Source organism: Anser cygnoides, chromosome W, assembly GCF_040182565.1.
Source record: "Anser cygnoides isolate HZ-2024a breed goose chromosome W, Taihu_goose_T2T_genome, whole genome shotgun sequence".
Classification (NCBI taxonomy): domain Eukaryota; kingdom Metazoa; phylum Chordata; class Aves; order Anseriformes; family Anatidae; genus Anser; species Anser cygnoides.
This window is the reverse complement of record NC_089911.1, coordinates 16,814,778-16,835,794: the sequence shown is the minus strand read 5'-3', so window position 1 is coordinate 16,835,794 and position 21,017 is coordinate 16,814,778. Positions and strand designations below refer to the sequence as shown.

Here is a 21,017-nt window from a genome sequence, read left to right as displayed (position 1 = left end):
CCCCCCATGAAGGAGACGTCCGAGGCCGGGCCGCAATTAGCAGGGGCCGTTAATTGGCGGGGGAGGGGCGGGGCTCGGGGGGAGGAGCACTGCAGGCGGGGGGGGCCGCGGCCGAGGGGGGGGGCGGCGCCCGTTCACCACCAGCGCCAGCGGCGTCGCCACGCGGATGCCCAGGAAGGAGAAGGTCTGCGCCAGTATAAACCAGTATAAACCAGTATAGACCAGTATACACCAGTATAAACCAGTATAGACCAGTATAAACCAGTATACACCGGTATGCACCAGTATACACCAGTACGGACTGGTAGACACTGGTACGGACCGGTATAAACCAGTATAGACTGGTAGAAACCAGTATAGACCAGGAGGGGCCCACCCAGGAGGTGGGTCTCGCCCTCCCAGTATATCCCAGTGTCCGCCCAGTACAGCCCAGTCCCGCCCCCAAACCCCCTCCCAGTCCCTCCCAGTGTCCCTTAACCCCCCTCCCAGTCCGTCCCAGTTCTTCCCAGTCCATCCCAGTTCCCTCCCAGTCCGTCCCAGTGCCTCCCAGTCCCCTCCCAGTCCATCCCAGTTCCCTCCCAGTACGTCCCAGTGCCTCCCAGTCCCCTCCCAGTCCATCCCAGTTCCCTCCCAGTACATCCCAGTGCCTCCCCAGTCCCCTCCCAGTACATCCCAGTGCCTCCCAGTTCCCTCCCAGTACATCCCAGTGCCCCCAAACCCCCTCCCAGTCCCCTCCCCAGCCCCCCCAGTGCCCCACAACCCCTTCCCACTGCCTTCCCAGTCCCTCCCAGTGCTCCCAGTTCCCCCTCCCAGTCCTTCCCAGTACATCCCAGTCCCCTCCCAGTGCCCTAGAACCCCCCTCCCAATCCCTCCCAGTACCCTCCCAGTATAGCCCAGTGTCCCCCCAGTGACCCCAACCCCCCTCCCAGTCCCTTCTCACCCCCCTCCAGCCCACTACCCCCTCCCAGTCCCTCCCAGTGCCTCCCAGTCCTCTCCCAGTATATCCCAGTATACCCCAGTCTCCTCCCAGTAGACCCCCAGTACCCCCCCAGTCCCTCCCAGTATCTCCCAGTACCCCACCAGTGCCCCCAAACCCTTTCCCCAGACCCTCCCAGTCCCTCCCAGTATATCCCAGTGTCCTCCCAGTATATCCCAGTATCCCCCAGTCCCCTCCCAGTGCCCCGAAACCCCCCAACCCCCCCCCGTAAAGCCCCCCAAACCCCCCCATAACCCCCTCCCAGTCCCTCCCAGTTCCCTCCCAGTACATCCCAGTCTCCTCCCAGTATATCCCAGTCCCTCCCAGTCCCCTCCCAGTATATCCCAGTGCCTCCCAGTCTCCTTGCAGTATACCCCAGTCCCCTCCCAGTCCCTCCCAGTCCCTCCCAGTCCCCTCCCAGTACCCCAAACCCCCCAAATCCCCCTATAACCCCCTCCCAGCCCCTCCCAGTCCCCCCCAATCCCCTCCCAGTCCCTCCCAGTCCCTCCCAGTCCCCTCCCAGTATATCCCAGTCTCCTCCCAGTCCCTCCCAGTATCTCCCAGTCCCCTCCCAGTACCCCAAACCCCCCCAAATCCCCCCCCAACCCCCTCCCAGCCCCCTCCCAGCCCCCCCAGCCCCCCCCAGTCCCTCCCAGTGCCCCCCAGTGCCCCCAGTACCTTGCCCTGGTGCTGCACCAGGTGCTGGCGCAGGCGGGGCTCGGGCAGCCCCAGGGCGTCCCCCACCAGCACCCCCAGCTCGGCGCCGCGTTGAACACGCTCACGGCCGCCACCGCCCCCGCCCCGTCCGCCACCCCCAGCGTGCTGCGCCAGTACAAACCAGTACAAACCAGTAAGGGCCAGTACGGACCACTAGGGACCAGTACAGACCACTAGGGACCAGTAGAAACCAGTAAGGGGCAGTACAAACCACTAGGGGCCAGTACGAACCAGTAGGGGCCAGTATGGACCAGTAAGGGGCAGGACGGACCACTAAGGGGCTGCACCAGTAAGGACCAGTACTAACCAGTAAGGACCAGTACAAACCAGTAAGGGCCAGTACAGACCACTAGGGACCAGTACAGACCACTAAGGGCCAGAACGAACCAGTAGGGGCCAGTATGAACCAGTAGGGGCCAGTATGGACCAGTAGGAGCCAGTACGGACCAGGAAGGGGCTGTGCCAGTAAGGACCAGTACTAACCAGTAAGGACCAGTACAAACCAGTAAGGGCCGGGACGGACCACTAGGGACCAGTACAAACCACTAGGGACCAGTATGAACCAGTAGGGGCCAGTACGGACCAGTAGGGGCCAGTATGAACCAGTAGGGGCCAGTACGGACCAGTAGGGGCCAGTACAGACCAGGAAGGGGCTGTGCCAGTAAGGACCAGTACTAACCAGTAAGGACTAGTACAAACCAGTAACGGCCGGGACAGACCACTAGGGACCAGTACATATCACTAGGGACCAGTATGGACCACTAAGGGGCAGTACGAACCAGTAGGGGCCAGTATGAACCAGTAGGGGCCAGTATGGACCAGTAAGGGCCAGTACGGACCAGTAAGGGCCAGTACAGACCAGTATGGGCTAGTACGGACCAGGAAGGACCAGTACAAACCAGTAAGGGCCAGTACGGACCACTAAGGACCAGTACAAACCAGTAAGGGCCAGTACAAACCAGTAAGGGCCAGTACAAACCAGTAAGGGCCAGTACGGACCAGTAAAGGCCAGTACGGACCAGTAAGGGCCAGTACGGACCAGTAGGGGCCAGTACGGACCAGTAAGGACCAGTACAGGCCCCTACGGAGCTGTAGGGCCCAGTATGGGGGGGGGGGAAGGGGATGGGGCGCTTATAGGGGCAGGAGGGCGCTTATGGGGTTGTTTATGGGGAGATTTGGGGACAGTTATGGGGTCGTGGGGACACTTATGGGGGCACTTATGGGGACATTTGGGCACTTATAGGGTCGTGGGGGCACTTATGGGGTCATTTATGGGGACATTTGGGCACTTATAGGGTCGTGGGGGCACTTATGGGGTCATTTTGGGGGACATTCGGGCATTATAGGGTCACGGGGACACTTATGGGGTCATTTATGGGGATATGAGGGCAGTTATAGGGTCGTGGGGACAGTTATAGGGTCACTGATGGGGACTTTCAGACACTTATAGGGTCATGGGGGCACTTATGGGGTCATTTATGGGGACATTTGGGGCCTTATGGGGTCATGGGGAGCCTTATGGGGTCATTTATGGGGTCGTGGGGACAGTTATAGGGTCGTGGGGCCACTTATAGGGTCACTTATGGGGACACTGGGGTACTTATGGGGTCGTTTATGGGGTCTTCCAGGCACTTATAGGGTCGTGGGGCCGCTTATAGGGACATTTTGGGGGACATTCGGGCATTATAGGGCCGTGGGGGCACTTATGGGGTCGTTTATGGGGACATTTGGGCACTTATAGGGTCGTGGGGGCACTTACGGGGTCCTGGGGCCGCTTATAGGGCCATAGGGACCGCTTATAGGGCCACAGGGACGCTTATAGGGCCATAGGGATGCTTATAGGATCACCCACGCGAAGCCCCCCAAATCCCCCAAACCCCCCCCAAACCCCCAACCCCCGACCCCCCCAAACCCCATAACCCCCCCCCCCCGACCCCCCCGAAACCCCAAAAACCCCACAAACGGCCCCAAAAACTCACAAGGGGACGCGCTCCTCGGGGGTGAGGCTGAAGAGGACGCGGCCCAGCAGCGCCCGCCCCGGGTTGGCCCCGAGCCGCAGCGACCCCAAAAGGGCCGGGGACCCCCCCAGCGGCCCCAAAAGGGACGGGGGCAGCGACCCCAAAAGGCCCCGCAGCCGCTTGCCCCGCACCTTGCCCTAAAAAGGGGGAAACGGCCCCAAAACGGGCTCAGGCGGCCCCAAAAGGCCCCTCCGGGGCCCTAAAAGGCGGCGAACGGCCCCAAATCCACCCTGAATGGCCCCAAAACCACCCCAAATTGCCCTAAATCCACCCAAAATAACCCCAAATGGCCTCAAATCCACCCCAAACAACCCCAAAACTGCCCCAAAACCACCCTAAATGGCCCCAAATCCACCCAAAACCGCCCCAAAACCACCCAAATCCGCCCCAATGGCCCCAAATCCGCCCCGAATGACCCCAAAATAACCCCAAATTGCCCTAAATCCACCCAAAATAACCCCAAATGGCCCCAAATCCACCCCCGAACGGCCCCAAATCCACCCCGAATGGCCCCAAAAAGGCCCCAAAAGCACCCTAAATCCACCCAAAAAGGCCCCAAAACCACGCCAAATGGTCCCAAAAGGCCCCAAATCCACCCTAAATGGCCCCAAATCCACCCCAAATGGCCCCAAAACCACCCCGAATGGCCCCAAATCCGCCCCGAACGGCCCCAAATCCGCCCCGAACGGCCCCAAAATAACCCCAAATTGCCCTAAATCCACCCAAAATAACCCCAAATGGCCCCAAATCCACCCCAAACAACCCCAAAACTGCCCCAAAACCACCCTAAATGGCCCCAAATCCACCCAAAACCGCCCCAAAACCACCCAAATCCGCCCCAATGGCCCCAAATCCGCCCCGAATGGCCCCAAAATAACCCCAAATTGCCCTAAATCCACCCAAAATAACCCCAAATGGCCCCAAATCCGCCCCGAACGGCCCCAAATCCACCCAAAATGGCCCCAAAAGGCCCCAAAAGTGCCCCAAAAGGCCCCAAAAGTACCCCAAAAGACCCCAAATTGCCCTAAATCCACCGAAAAAGGCCCCAAAACCACCCCAAATGGTCCCAAAAGGCCCCAAATCCACCCTAAATGGCCCCAAATCCACCCCAAAGTGCCCCAAAATAACCCCAAATGGCCCCGAAACCACCCCAAATCCACCCCAAAATGGCCCCAAATCCACCCCAAATTGTGTTAAATGGCCCCAAAATAACCCCAAATGGCCCCAAATCTGCCCCAAATAGCCCCAAAACCACCCGAAATGGCCCCAAAACCGCCCAAAACGGCCCCAAAACCGCCCAAAATCCGCCAAATAGTCTTAGTCTTAAATGGCCCCAAATCCACCCAAAATAGCCCCAAATCCACCCCAAATGACCCCAAGTCCCCCCAAAAGATACTTAAAACCCCCAAAAGACCCCAAATCCCCTCCCAAAAAAGCTCCAAAATCCCCCAAAATGCCCCAAATCCCCCAAAATTCCCCAAAATTATCCCAAAAATCCCCGAAGTCCCCCCAAAATCCCCAAAATCCCCCAAAATCCCCCAAATCCCCCCAAAATGCCCCAAATCCCCCAAAATGCCCCAAATCCCCCAAAATGCCCCAAATCCCCCCAAATGCCCCAAATCCCCCAAAATCCCCCAAATCCCCCCAAAATGCCCCAAATCCCCCAATTTTCCCCCCAAATCCCCCAAAATGCCCCAAAATCCCCCAAAATGCCCCAAATCCCTCCAAAATCCCCCAAATCCCCCAAAATGCCCCAAAATCCCCCAAAATGCCCCAAATCCCCCAAAATGCCCCAAATCCCCCCAAAACGCCCCCAAAATCCCCCAAATCCCCCCAAAATCCCCCAAATCCCCCAAAATGCCCCAAATCCCCCCAAAATGCCCCAAATGCCCCCAAAATGCCCCAAATCCCCCCAAAATGCCCCAAATGCCCCCAAAATGCCCCAAATCCCCCAAAATGCCCCAAATCCCCCCAAAATGCCCCAAATCCCCCCAAAATGCCCCAAATCCCCCCGTTTTCCCCCCAAATCCCCCCCCACAAAATGGCCGCCGCCCTCCCCTCACGCCAAGCCCCGCCCCTTCCCCCGTAAGCCCCGCCCCCTCCCCCAAGCCCCGCCCCCCGGCTGTCACTCACGCGGTTGCTCAGCAACGTGCAGAGCCGCCCCAGGTAGTCCAGCAGCCGCGCGTGGCGCATGCGCGGCTCCGCCCAGTCCGGCGCCAGCGCCGCCGCCCGCGCCAGCCCCTCCAGCGCCGCCCCGTAGCGCTCCTGGTACTGCAGCAGCTGCGCGCCCATTGGCTGAGCCGCGCGGCCCGCGCGCGCCCATTGGCTGAGCCGCGCCGCGCCGCGCGCCCGTTGGCCGCCGCCTCGGCGCTCGTCCCGCCCCCTCCCCCGGTTCCGCCCGCCCCCTCCTGGCCCCGCCCACCTCGCTCCCCATTGGCTGCCGTACCGTGGCGCGGTTGGGGTGGAGGTCGGGATTGGCTGCGGCGGCCGGGTCGATTTTCTCCTGGGGGGCGGGGCCGCGTCACCATGGCGACGGGACCCCGCCCCCTAGCAACGGGGCCTGCCCCTAGCGACGGGGCCTGCCCCTAGCAACGGGGCCTGCCCCTAGCAACGGGGGCCTGCCCCATAGGTTCCACCAGGCCCTATAGGGACCCCATAGCAACCGTAGGGCCCTAAGGGGACTATAGGGCCCCACAGCGACCCTATAGCGACCATAGGGCCCCACGGAGACCCCATAGCGACCCCAGGCCCTATAGTGGCCATAGGGCCCCACAGTGACCCCACAGACACCCCCGGCCCTATAGGGACCCCATAGCAAACCCCCGACCCTATAACAACTATAGGGCCCCACGACAACCCTATGGCGACTATAGGGCCCCATAGCGACCCCACAAACACCCCTGGCCCTATAGGGACCCCATAGCAACTATAGGGCCCCACCGTGACCCTATAGCGCCTATAGGGCCCCATAGCGACCCCATAGACATCCCTGGCCCCATAGGGACCCCATAGCAAACCCCGACCCTATAACAACTATAGGGCCCCATAGGGACCCCATAGAGCCCCATAGTGACCCCATAGCGACCCCAGGCCCTACAGTGGTCATAGGGCCCCATAGCGACCCCATAGACACCCCCGGCCCTATAGGGACCCCATAGCAAACCCCCGACCCTATAGCGACCATAGGGCCCCATAGTGACCCCATAGCGACCCCAGGCCCTATAGTGACCATAGGGCCCCATAGCGACCCCATAGACACCCCCGGCCCTAGGGACCCCCAGGCCCTACAGGGACCCCCCAGGCCCTATAGGGACCCCCGGGCCCTATAGGGACCCCCCGAGCCCTATAGGGCCGCGTACCGCCTGTGCGTAGGCACCCAGCGCGCGGCGCGCGGCCTCGGGGGCTCTGCCCCCCGGCGAAGAAGAGCGAGACGTAGGCGTTGCCCAGCACGTCTGGGGGGGGGCGTTATTAGGGACCCCCGTCCCCGTCCCCCTCACCCCACAGGGACCCCCCAAAACCCCCCCGACCCTATAAGACCCCCCCGACCCCATAAAAACCCCGTAACGACCCTATAAGACCCCATAACCCCCCCTTTACCCCAAACACCCCCCCCCCCCGACCCCAATAACCCCCCACCACCCCCCCACCAACCCCCCAAACCCCCCTCCCCCTCACCCCAGCGGGACCCCCAAAACCCCCCCGACCCTATAAAACCCTATAACGACCCCATAAGACCCCATAACCCCCCCAGGCCCCCATAACCCCCCCCAACCCCCACCGACCCCCCCCGACCCCAATAACCCCCCACCCCCCCCCACCAACCCCCAAACCCCCTCCCCCTCACCCCACAGGGACCCCCCAAACCCCCCCGACCCTATAAAACCCTATAACGACCCCATAAGACCCCATAACCCCCCAGGCCCCCATAACCCCCCCTTAACCCCCAACGACCCCCCCGACCCCAATAACCCCCCACCACCCCCCCCACCAACCCCCAAACCCCCCGTCCCCCTCACCACAGGGACCCCCAAAACCCCCCGACCCTATAAGACCCTATAACGACCCCGTAAGGCCCCTATAGGGCCCTATAAGGCCCCCCGACTCACACCAGGACCGCCCGTCGGTGGGGGCGCAGCGCACGGCGGCCTCGGCCTGGGCCAGGCTCTCCCCCAGGGCCCCCCCCGGCGCAGGGCCATGGAGAGCAGGCGGCGCGCCTCCGCGTCCTCGCCCTATAGGGTTTTGGGGGAGAAAAACCCCAAAAAGGGACCCCAAAAAAGGTCGAAATCCTATAAAAAAGCCCCCGATCCTATAGGGGGACCCTAAAGGTATAGGGGGCGGTTAGGCATAGGGGGCGCTCGGGGGGCGGCAATACCGAAATCCTATAAAATAAGGGCGCGACCCTATAAGCGACCCTAAAAGGTCAGCGGGGCCCCAAATCCCCCGTAACCCCCCGAACCCGCCCCAAATCCCCCCGAATCCGCCCCAAATCCCCCCCCATAGCCCCCCCCCGACCCCATAAATCCCCTATAACCACCCCAACCCCCCCAGCCCTCGAATCGGCCCTATAAGGCTCCGCACCGACCCCATAACCCCGGTACGGACCCTATAGCCCCCGTACTGACCCTATAACCCCCCAAACCTCCCCCAAATCCCCCCATACCGACCCTATAACCCCAATAATCGACCCTATAACCCCCATACCGACCCTATAACCCCCATACTGACCCTATAACCCCTCATGCTGACCCTATAACCCCCCAAATCGACCCTATAACCTCAAAATCGACCCTATAACCCTAATAATTGACCCTATAACCCCTTACATCGACCCTATAACCCCTTACATCGACCCTATAACCCCTTATGTTGACCCTATAACCCCCGACATTGACCCTATAACCCCCCATATTGACCCTATAACCCCCCAAATTGACCCTATAACTCCTGAGATTGACCCTATAACCCCCATATTGACCCTATAAGCCCTGAGATTGACCCTATAACCCCCCATATTGACCCTATAACCCCCCATACTGACCCTATAACCCCTGACATTGACCCTATAACCCCTTACATCGACCCTATAACCTCTATATTGACCCTATAACCCCTGATATTGACCCCATAAGCTCCCATACTGACCCTATAACCCCTCATATTGACCCTATAACCCCCAAATCGACCCTATAACCCCCAAATTAACCCTATAACCGCCCATATTGACCCTATAACCCCTCATACTGACCCTATAACCCCCATATTGACCCCATAACCCCTCATATTGACCCTATAACCCCCAAATTAACCCTATAACCCCCAAATTAACCCTATAACCGCCCATATTGACCCTATAACCCCTCATACTGACCCTATAACCCTTCATATTGACCATATAACCCCTTTCATTGACCCTATAACCTCAAAATCAACCCTATAACCCCTCATACTGACCCTATAACCCCTGACATTGACCCTATAACCCCTTACATCGACCCTATAACCTCTATATTGACCCTATAACCTCTAAATTGACCCTATAACCCCTGATATTGACCCTATAACCCTGAAATCGACCCTATAACCTCTGATATTGACCCTATAACCTCTAAATTGACCCTATAACCCCTCATATTGATCCTATAACCCTGAAATCGACCATATAACCCCTGATATTGACCCTATAACCCCTTACATCGACCCTATAACCCCTCATACTGACCCTATAACCCCCATATTGACCCTATAACCTCAAAATCGACCCTATAACCCTTCATACTGACCCTATAACCCCCCATATTGACCCTATAACCTCAAAATTGACCCTATAACCCCTCATACTGACCCTATAACCCCCGATATTGACCCTATAACCCCCGATATTGACCCTATAACCCCTTACATCGACCCTATAACCCCTGATATTGACCCTATAACCCCCGATATTGACCCTATAACCCCTTACATCGACCCTATAACCCCTGATATTGACCCTATAACCCCTGACATTGACCCTATAACCCTGAAATCGACCATATAACCCCTGATATTGACCCTATAACCCCTTACATCGACCCTATAACCCCTCATACTGACCCTATAACCCCCCATATTGACCCTATAACCTCAAAATCGACCCTATAACCCTTCATACTGACCCTATAACCCCCCATATTGACCCTATAACCTCAAAATTGACCCTATAACCCCTCATACTGACCCTGTAACCCCCGATATTGACCCTATAACCCCTGATATTGACCCTATAACCCTGAAATCGACCCTATAACCCCCATATTGACCCTATAACCCCTCATACTGACCCTATAACCCCCGATATTGACCCTATAACCCCTGATATTGACCCTATAACCCTGAAATCGACCCTATAACCCCTGATATTGACCCTATAACCCCCATATTGACCCTATAACTCCTGATATTGACCCTATAACCCCCGATATTGACCCTATAACCCCTGACATTGACCCTATAACCCTGAAATCGACCCTATAACCCCTGATATTGACCCTATAACCCCTTACATCGCCCCTATAACCCCTTATATTGACCCCATAACCCCCCATATTGACCCCATAACCCCCATACTGACCCCATAACCCCCATACTGACCCCATAACCCCCCATACTGACCCCATAACCCCCCATACTGACCCCATAAGCCCCCATACTGACCCCATAACCCCCCATACTGACCCCATAACCCCCCATACTGACCCCATAACCCCCATACTGACCCCATAACCCCCGCTATCGCCCCCATAACCCCCCATACTGACCCCATAACCCCCCATACTGACCCCATAACCCCCGCTATCGCCCCTATAACCCCTTACACCGACCCCATAACCCCTTACACCGACCCTATAACCCCTTACACCGACCCTATAACCCCTGACACCGCCCCCGTAACCCCCCACCCCCCCCCCGAGCCCCGCTCACGTGCGCCAGGGCCCCTCGGAAGCAGCCGCGGGGCGCCGTCCAGGTCCCCGCGGCGCCAGCGGGCCTCCCCGAGGCGGGTCCAGGCGGGCGCCAGCCCCGGCTGCAGCTTCAGCGCCCGGCCCAGCGCCGCCTCCGCCCGGCCCCGGCCCCCGGCGCGCCTCCGCGCCCGCGCCCGCAGCAGCAGCGCCCGCGCCCGGCCCTGCGGGGAGACTGGGGGGGGCGGGGCAGGCGGGGGCGGGGCTTAACGGAGGGGGCGGGGCTTAATGGAGGGGCGGGGCTTAACGGAGGGGTGGGGCTTAGACGGGGGGCGGGGCTTAATGGAGGGGGCGGGGCTTAGAAAGGGGGCGTGGCTTAGAAAGGGCGGGGCTTAATGGAGGGGGCGTGGCTTAAAGTGAGGGGCGGGGCTTAGAAAGGGGGCGGGGCTTAACGGAGGGGGCGGGGCTTAATGGATGGGGCGGGCTTAGAAAGGGGGCGGGGCTTAATGGAGGGGCGGGGCTTAATGGAGGGTGCGGGGCTTAATGGAGGGGAGGGGATTATGGGAGGGGGCGGGGCTTAATGGAGGGGGCGTGGCTTAGAAGGGGGCGGGGCTTAATGGAGGGGGCGGGGCTTAGACAGGGGCGGGGCTTAGAGAGGGGGCGGGGCTTAGACGGGGGCGGGGCTTAGACAGGGGGCGGGGCTTGGACGGGGGCGGGGCTTAATGGAGGGGGCGGGGCTTGGACAGGGGGCGGGGCTAGGACAGGGGCGGGGCTTAATGGAGGGGGCGGGGCTTAATGGAGGGGCGGGGCTTAATGGAAGGGTGGGGCTTAGGGAGGGGCAGGGCTTAAAGTGATGGGCGGGGCTTAAAGTGAGGGGCGGGGCTTAAAGTGGGGGCGGGGCTTAATGGAGGAGGCGGGGCTTAGAAAGGGGTGGGGCTTAATGGAGGGGGCTTAATGGGGGCGGGGCTTAAAGTGATGGGCGGGGCTTAATGGAGGGGGCAGGGCTTAGAAAGGGGTGGGGCTTAATGGAGGAGGCGGGGCTTAGGGGAGGGGCGGGGCTTAATGGGGGCGGGGCTTAAAGCGAGGGGGCGGTGCTTAAAGTGAGGGGCGGGGCTTAAAGAGAGGGGCGGGGCTTAAAGCGAAGGGGCGGGGCTTAAAGTGAGGGGGCGGGGCTTGAAGTGAAGGGGTGGGGCTTAAAGTGAAGGGGCGGGGCTTAAGGTGAGGGGCGGGGCTTAATGGAGGGGGCGGGGCTTAAAGGGAGGAGGCGGGGCCTATTGGTGGGGCGGGGCCGGGGGGGCGTGGCCTGTGGAGTGGGGGGCGTGGTCTGGCAGGGGCGGGGTCTGGTAAGGGGGCGGAGCCAGGGGGGCCCAGGGGGCGGGGCTACGCGAAGGGGGGCGGGGCCAGAGGGGGCGGGGCTTAGGGAGGGGGCGGGGCTTAGGGAGGGGGCGGGGCTTGGGGAGGTGGGCGTGGCTTGGGGAGGTGGGCGGGGCTTGGCTCACCCTGGACGGCCTCCATGCGCTGCACCGTGCGCTCCATCGCCTCCTCCAGCGCCGCCAGCGCCTCGCTGCGGGGGGCGCCGCCGGCACCGGGGGGGGCGCCGCCGTCGCCGGCGGGGGAGCCGGGGGGGGGGGTCGGGGCCGTCGGCGTCGCCGGGGGGTCGCCGAGGCCCGGGGGGTCGCCGTCGGGCAGCCGCAGGGTGTCCTTGAAGCGGTACAGCTCGGCCACCATCTCCTGGGGGGGGCAAAAAAGAAAAGGGGGGGTGTTTGGGGGGGTTGGGGGGGGGTTGGGGGGGTATTGGGGGGGGTTGGGGGGTATTGGGGGGGATTTGGGGGGGATTTGGGGGGGGATTTGGGGGGATTTGGGGGGGTTTGGGGGGGTTGGGGGGGGGTTGGGGGGGTATTGGGGGGGATTTGGGGGGGGGGGTTGGGGGGATTTGGGGGGGATTTGGGGGGTTTTGGGGGGGGTTTTGGGGGTTGTCAGGCGGCTGTTGTCATGGTGACAGGGTGTTGTCACCCCCCTCCCCCCCCGGGGGGGGTGATGTGGGGGTGACGGGGCACAGGCAGCCAAAGTCGCCCCGGCAACCGGGCCCTGTCACCCCCCGTTTCCATAGCAACCAGGCCCTGTCACCCCAAATCGCCCTGGCAACCAGGCCTTGTCACCCCTAGGCCTCGTCCCCATGGCAACCGGGCCTTGTCACCCCTTGTCACCCCGTTTCCATAGCAACCAGGCCCTGTCACCCCAAATCTCCATAGCAACCAGGCCCTGTCACCCTAAATCGCCATGGAAACCGGGCCCTGTCACCCCTTGTCACCCTGTTCCCATAGCAACTAGGCCCTGTCACCCTAAATCGCCATGGAAACCGGGCCCTGTCACCCCTTGTCACCCCGTTCCCATAGCAACCAGGCCCTGTCACCCTAAATCGCCATGGAAACCGGGCCCTGTCACCCCTTGTCACCCTGTTCCCATAGCAACCAGGCCCTGTCACCCTAAATCGCCATGGAAACCGAGCCCTGTCACCCCTTGTCACCCCGTTCCCATAGCAACCAGGCCCTGTCACCCCAAATCACCACGGCAACCAGGCCTGGTCACCCCTAGGCCTTGTTCCCATGGCAACCAGGCCCTGTCACCCCGTTCCCCTAGCAACCAGGCCCCGTCACCCCCTAGCAACCGGCCCCCCGCCCCACCCCCACCCCAGCGCCGTCCCCATGGCAACCAGGCCCCGCCCCCGCGTCCCCATGGCAACCAGCGCCCTCCCCCCACCTCCAGGGCCTTCAGGGCCTCCTCGTCGCCCCCTTCCCCGTCCCCCTCGGCCGCCGCCGCCGCCTCCTCCGGGGCCTCCTCGGCCGCCGCCATTGCTGCCGTGGCCACGCCCCCTCCCGCTGGCCACGCCCCCTCCCTCTGGCCACGCCCCCTCCCGCTGGCCACGCCCCCAGCCCCCACAGCGCCCCTGGCCCCACGGAGGCCTACAGCGGCCGCGCGACCTCCCCAAGATGGCGGCGCCCCCCGCGCTGCCACACTCAAGATGGCGGCGCAAGCCCGCGAAAATTAGGCCAATAGGGAAGCAGGGCTCGGCGGGGCATCTCCATATATGGGCAAGGCCGCACCCAAAATGGCGCCTGCCTCATGGCTGTAGCCGAGCCCCACTCAAAATGGCGGCCAGCCCGCCAAAACCGGACCAATAGGAACGCGGGGCTCAGGCGCCCCGCTCCATATACGGGCAACGCCACACCCAACATGGCGTCGCCCTGCGGCCGTAGCGGGCGCCGCGCTCAAAATGGCGGCGCTGCGCATGCGCAGTCACCCGAGTGTCTCAGCCCTCTCCCCCTCCCCAGGGGCATCCCAAAATGAGGCAAAATCGGCGATTTTCACTATTTTATTTAAATTTTCACCACTTCTTCCCGTCCCTTTTCAATTCTTTTCCTCCCCGTTTCCTCCCCCTGGCTTTTAACGCCAGCCAGCGGCTCCAAGCCGCGCCGTAAAGCCGGGACCGGCCCCGAGCAGCCCAGCGCTGAGGTAAAAAAACCAAAATTCCCCCAAATTTTTGACCGTTTTTGACCGTTTTTACACATTTTCAGCTCCCAACGCCCTCGAAATCCCCCTCAGAAAGACGTCCGCGAAAAACCCCCGCTTCTAGACCCGATTTTAAGCCTGAGGCGCTAAGAGTGAGAGACACAGGACGCTTTTTTTTAAAAAATAAAATATTTTTATTAACATTTTTATTAATTTTTCTTATTTTTTAAATATTTCACCCCAAATTTCAACTCTTGCTGCTCCTCCGCGCGGCCACAGGGCGTTTATTGCGCTGAAAAGCTCCAAAAACGGTGATGTTTACCCAGATGCGGAGGTTGGTAGAGCCTCCTCTGGGTGCTCAGGGCTCGGAAAGGGGAATAAAATTACTCAAAAATTAATAAAATACAAAAAAAAAAAGGGAAAAAATGAGGAAAAAATGGGTTTAAAAGGGAAAAATTTGGGGTGAAAAGGGGGAAAAAGGGATAAAAATGGGGATAAAAGGGGGGGGTTGAAGGGGTGGGAGGCTTACCTGAGCGCTGTGGGCTTAAAAATATTAACTAATAAATTTAAAGAATTATAAAAAAATGAAGAAAAAAGGGAAAAAATGGTTTAAAAGGAAAAAAATGAGTTTAAAAGGGAAAAATTTGGGGTGAAAAGGGGGAAAAAGGGATAAAAATGGGGATAAGAGGGGGGGGTTGAAGGGGTGTGAGGCTTACCTGAGCGCTCCGGGATTAAAAATGGGGATTGAAATTTAAGGAAATAATTAAAAACGAAGGAAAAAAAAAAAAGAAATAAATTTAAAAGGGAAAAAAAAGGGGTTTTAAAAGGGAAAATTTAGGGGAAAAAAAGGGGAAAAAGGGTAAAAAGGGGAAGGAGGAAGGGAAGGGGGGGGTTGAAGGGGTGTGAGGCTTACCTGAGCGCTCCGGGCTCGGAAATAGTCATTAAAACACAGAAAATGATAAAAAATGGGAAAAAAAAAGGAAAAAAGGAGTTTAAAGTGAAAAAAAAAGGTAATTTGAAAGGGAAAAGTTAGGGGTTAAAAGGAGGAGGAGGAGGGTTCGAAGCTTAGGGGAGCGCTCCGGGCTCGGAAACAGCGATCAAAACACAGAAAGTGACGGGAAAATGAAGAAAAAAATGATAAAAAAGGGGAAAAAAGGGAAAATTGGGGGGTTAAAAGGGGAAAAAAAGGGAAAAAAGGGAAAATTGGGGGTTAAAAGGGGAAGGAGGAAGGGAAACGGGGAGGGGTTGAAGGGGGGTGCGGGGCTTACCTGGAGCGCTCCGGGCTCGGAAACAGCGATCGGAACACAGAAAGTGACGGAAAATGAAGAAAAAAATGATAAAAAAGGGGTAAATTAGGGAGTTAAAAGGGAAAAAAAAAGGGAAAAAAGGGAAAATTGGGGGGTTAAAAGGGGAGAAAAAGAGATGAAAAGGGGAAAAAGAGGAATAAAAAGGGGGGGGGGGGGGAAGTACCTCCACAAAATGGCCGCCGCCGCCATCTTGTGCCTCACGGAGCGGGACCTGCGGGAGAAGGCGGGAGCTCGGCACCGGCACCGGGACCGGGACCGGGGACCGAGGACCGGGACCGGGACCGGGGACCGGGGCCCCCCCGGAGGCCGCTGTGTACGAGCCCGTGAAATCCGCGCTGCCTCCCCGCTGCGGGCAGCGCGAGCGAAGCCACCGAGCCGCCGCTGTCCCCTTTTTTGCTCTGCGACGCCGCTGAAAGCCCGGCGCCCGCGGCTGGCGGCGGCGGGAGGAACGCGGGTCGCCCCCGGAGCCCTCCCCGCTTCCCGCCCCCCATCCGCACCCTTCGGCGTCCCGCCGCCGACTGAGCTCCGCCCGCCGCCCGCCGCCGCCAGCCACGCCCCCGCGGCGCGCTATTGGCTGAGGGGGGACGGGGGGCGGGGACGGCGAAGGGGATTGGCTGAGGGGCGGGAGGGGGCGTGGCTTGTAGGGGGTGCACGGAGGGAGGGGGAGGGGGGTGAGAAGGGGGCGGGGCTTGGAGGGGGCGGGGCTTGGAGGGGGCGTGGCCTCGTCCGGGGGCGTGGCTTTGCCGGAAGGGGGCGTGGCTCGTGCGCAAGGGGGCGGGGCTTCCGGGATCCCCTGCCCCATAGATCCTGCCCCATAGATCCTGCCCCATAGATCCCTGCCCCATAGATCCTGCCCCATAGATCCTGCCCCACAGATCCCTGCCCCATAGATCCCTGCCCCATAGATCCTGCCCCATAGATCCTGCCCCATAGATCCTACCCCATAGATCCTGCCCCATAGATCCTGCCCCATAGATCCTGCCCCATACATCTCTGCCCCATAGATCCTACCCCATAGATCCCCAGCCCCATAGATCCCCAGCCCCATAGATCCCCTGCCCCATAGATCCTGCCCCATTAAATCCCCTGCCCCATAGATCCCTGCCCCATAGATCCTGCCCCATAGATCCTGCCCCATGGATCCTGCCCCATAGATCCCGCCCCATAGATCCTGCCCCATAGATCCCTGCCCCATAGATCCCAGCCCCATAGATCCCCTGCCCCATAGATCCTGCCCCATAGATCCCAGCCCCATAGATCCCCTGCCCCATAGATCCTGCCCCATGGATCCTGCCCCATAGATCCCAGCCCCATAGATCCTGCCCCATAGATCCTGCCCCATGGATCCCAGCCCCAGAGATCCCTGCCCCATAGATCCCTGCCCCATAGATCCCCTGCCCCATAGATCCCAGCCCCATAGATCCTGCCCCATAGATCCCCAGCCCCATAGATCCTGCCCCATGGATCCTGCCCCATAGATCCTGCCCCATAGATCCCCAGCCCCATAGATCCTGCCCCATGGATCCTGCCCCATAGATCCTGCCCCATAGATCCCCAGCCCCATAGATCCTGCCCCATGGATCCTGCCCCATAGATCCCCAGCCCCATAGATCCTGCCCCATAGATCCTGCCCCATGGATCCTGCCCCATAGATCCCTGCCCCATAGATCCTGCCCCATGGATCCTGCCCCATAGATCCCAGCCCCATAGATCCTGCCCCATAGATCCCAGCCCATAGATCCCGCCCCATAGATCCTGCCCCATAGATCCCAGCCCCATAGATCCTGCCCCATAGATCCTGCCCCATAGATCCCAGCCCCATAGATCCTGCCCCATAGATCCCCTGCCCCATAGATCCCCTGCCCCATAGATCCCCCTGCCCCATAGATCCTGCCCCATGGATCCCCTGCCCCATAGATCCTGCCCCATAGATCCTGCCCCATAGATCCCCTGCCCCATAGATCCTGCCCCATAGATCCCTGCCCCATAGATCCCCCGCCCCATAGATCCCTGCCCCATAGATCCTGCCCCATAGATCCTGCCCCATAGATCCCGCCCCATAGATCCTGCCCCATAGATCCCCAGCCCCATAGATCCCTGCCCCATAGATCCTGCCCCATAGATCCTGCCCCATAGATCCCAGCCCCATAGATCCTGCCCCATAGATCCCAGCCCCATAGATCCTGCCCCATAGATCCTGCCCCATAGATCCCTGCCCCATAGATCCCCAGCCCCATAGATCGCTGCCCCATAGATCCCCTGCCCCATGGATCCTGCCCCATAGATCCCTGCCCCATAGATCCTGCCCCATAATCCCCAGCCCCATAGATCCCCTGCCCCATAGATCCTGCCCCATGGATCCTGCCCCATAGATCCCAGCCCCATAGATCCTGCCCCATGGATCCTGCCCCATAGATCCCAGCCCCATAGATCCTGCCCCATAGATCCCTGCCCCATAGATCCTGCCCCACAGATCCTGCCCCATAGATCCCAGCCCCATAGATCCCCTGCCCCATAGATCCCTGCCCCATAGATCCCCCTGCCCCATAGATCCCAGCCCCACAGATCCTGCCCCATAGATCCCAGCCCCATAGATCCCCCTGCCCCATAGATCCCTGCCCCATAGATCCCCTGCCCCATAGATCCCAGCCCCATAGATCCCTGCCCCATAGATCCCCTGCCCCATAGATCCCAGCCCCATAGATCCTGCCCCATGGATCCTGCCCCATAGATCCCAGCCCCATAGATCCTGCCCCATAGATCCTGCCCCATAGATCCTGCCCCATAGATCCCCTGCCCCATAGATCCCCAGCCCCATAGATCCCTGCCCCATAGATCCTGCCCCATAGATCCTGCCCCATAGATCCCCAGCCCCATAGATCCTGCCCCATAGATCCTGCCCCATAGATCCCCAGCCCCATAGATCCTGCCCCATAGATCCTGCCCCATAGATCCCCTGCCCCATAGATCCCTGCCCCATAGATCCTGCCCCATAGATCCCAGCCCCATAGATCCTGCCCCATAGATCCTGCCCCATAGATCCCAGCCCCCATAGATCCCCAGCCCCATAGATCCCTGCCCCATAGATCCCCTGCCCCATAGATCCCAGCCCCATAGATCCTGCCCCATGGATCCTGCCCCATAGATCCCCAGCCCCATAGATCCTGCCCCATAGATCCTGACCCATAGATCCCTGACCCATAGATCCTGCCCCATAGATCCTGCCCCATAGATCCCCTGCCCCATAGATCCTGCCCCATGGATCCTGCCCCATAGATCCCTGCCCCATAGATCCCGCCCCATAGATCCCAGCCCCATAGATCCCAGCCCCATAGATCCTGCCCCATAGATCCCCAGCCCCATAGATCCTGCCCCATAGATCCTGCCCCATAGATCCCCAGCCCCATAGATCCTGCCCCATAGATCCTGACCCATAGATCCCTGACCCATAGATCCTGCCCCATAGATCCTGCCCCATAGATCCCCTGCCCCATAGATCCTGCCCCATGGATCCTGCCCCATAGATCCCTGCCCCATAGATCCCGCCCCATAGATCCCAGCCCCATAGATCCCTGCCCCATAGATCCTGCCCCATAGATCCCCAGCCCCATAGATCCTGCCCCATAGATCCTGCCCCATAGATCCCCAGCCCCATAGATCCTGCCCCATAGATCCTGCCCCATAGATCCCTGACCCATAGATCCTGCCCCATAGATCCTGCCCCATGGATCCTGCCCCATAGATCCCTGCCCCATAGATCCCTGCCCCATAGATCCCCTGCCCCATAGATCCCAGCCCCATAGATCCCAGCCCCATAGATCCTGCCCCATAGATCCCTGCCCCATGGATCCTGCCCATAGATCCCCAGCCCCATAGATCCCAGCCCCATAGATCCCAGCCCCATAGATCCTGCCCCATAGATCCTGCCCCACAGATCCCCAGCCCCATAGATCCCCAGCCCCATAGATCCCCTGCCCCATAGATCCTGCCCCATAGATCCTGCCCCATAGATCCCAGCCCCATAGATCCCCTGCCCCATAGATCCCCTGCCCCATAGATCCCAGCCCCATAGATCCTGCCCCATAGATCCTGCCCCATGGATCCTGCCCCATAGATCCCAGCCCCATAGATCCTGCCCCATAGATCCCCTGCCCCATAGATCCTGCCCCATAGACCCTGCCCCATAGATCCTGCCCCATAGATCCCTGCCCCATAGATCCTGCCCCATAGATCCCTGCCCCATAGATCCTGCCCCATAGATCCCCTGCCCCATAGATCCTGCCCCATAGATCCCTGCCCCATAGATCCCTGCCCCATAGATCCCTGCCCCATAGATCCTGCCCCATAGATCCTGCCCCATAGATCCCAGCCCCATAGATCCTGCCCCATAGATCCCCCTGCCCCATAGATCCCTGCCCCATGGATCCTGCCCCATAGATCCCCAGCCCCATAGACCCTGCCCCATAGGTCCTGCCCCACAGATCCCTGCCCCATAGATCCTGCCCCATAGATCCCAGCCCCATAGATCCCAGCCCCATAGATCCTGCCCCATAGATCCTGCCCCACAGATCCCCAGCCCCATAGATCCCCAGCCCCATAGATCCCCTGCCCCATAGATCCTGCCCCATAGATCCTGCCCCATAGATCCCAGCCCCATAGATCCCCTGCCCCATAGATCCCCTGCCCCATAGATCCCAGCCCCATAGATCCTGCCCCATAGATCCTGCCCCATGGATCCTGCCCCATAGATCCCAGCCCCATAGATCCTGCCCCATAGATCCCCTGCCCCATAGATCCCTGCCCCATAGATCCTGCCCCATAGATCCCAGCCCCATAGATCCCCTGCCCCATAGATCCCCTGCCCCATAGATCCCAGCCCCATAGATCCTGCCCCATAGATCCTGCCCCATGGATCCTGCCCCATAGATCCCAGCCCCATAGATCCTGCCCCATAGATCCCCTGCCCCATAGATCCCTGCCCCATAGATCCTGCCCCATAGATCCCAGCCCCATAGATCCTGCCCCATAGATCCCCTGCCCCATAGATCCCTGCCCCATGGATCCTGCCCCATAGATCCCTGCCCCATAGATCCCAGCCCCATAGATCCTGCCCCATAGATCCCCTGCCCCACAGATCCTGCCCCATAGATCCCAGCCCCATAGATCCCAGCCCCATAGATCCCTGCCCCATAGATCCTGCCCCATAGATCCTGCCCCATAGATCCCCTGCCCCATAGATCCCAGCCCCATAGATCCTGCCCCATAGATCCCCTGCCCCATAGATCCCAGCCCCATAGATCCTGCCCCATAGATCCCCTGCCCCGACAGATCCTGCCCCATAGATCCCAGCCCCATAGATCCCAGCCCCATAGATCCCTGCCCCATAGATCCCAGCCCCATAGATCCCCTGCCCCATAGATCCCAGCCCCATAGATCCTGCCCCATAGATCCCCTGCCCCACAGATCCTGCCCCATAGATCCCAGCCCCATAGATCCCAGCCCATAGATCCCTGCCCCATAGATCCTGCCCCATAGATCCCGCCCCATAGATCCC

At 60.1% G+C, this 21,017-nt stretch overlaps 1 protein-coding gene and 1 long non-coding RNA gene across 2 annotated transcripts; both read right to left on the bottom strand.

Moving 5' to 3' along the window:
* Window positions 1-31: 31 nt before the first annotated feature.
* On the bottom strand, window positions 32-13,562 carry LOC136788639 (tetratricopeptide repeat protein 5-like). The gene is given in 14 exon segments (XM_066987229.1): window positions 32-186; window positions 1,655-1,725; window positions 1,728-1,798; window positions 3,673-3,848; window positions 5,845-5,991; window positions 6,158-6,214; window positions 7,071-7,115; window positions 7,117-7,163; window positions 7,818-7,892; window positions 7,895-7,940; window positions 10,672-10,701; window positions 10,703-10,881; window positions 12,146-12,377; window positions 13,407-13,562. Coding segments are annotated over 14 exon segments (1,419 nt in total). The 5' UTR covers window positions 13,500-13,562; the 3' UTR covers window positions 32-36.
* Window positions 13,563-14,326: 764 nt separating this feature from the next.
* LOC136788810 (uncharacterized) lies at window positions 14,327-16,101 on the bottom strand. Its single transcript, XR_010827384.1, has 2 exons — window positions 15,961-16,101; window positions 14,327-15,674 (listed from the first exon to the last, which is right to left on the bottom strand). It is a non-coding gene; the product is annotated as an uncharacterized lncRNA (long non-coding RNA).
* Window positions 16,102-21,017: the final 4,916 nt, after the last annotated feature.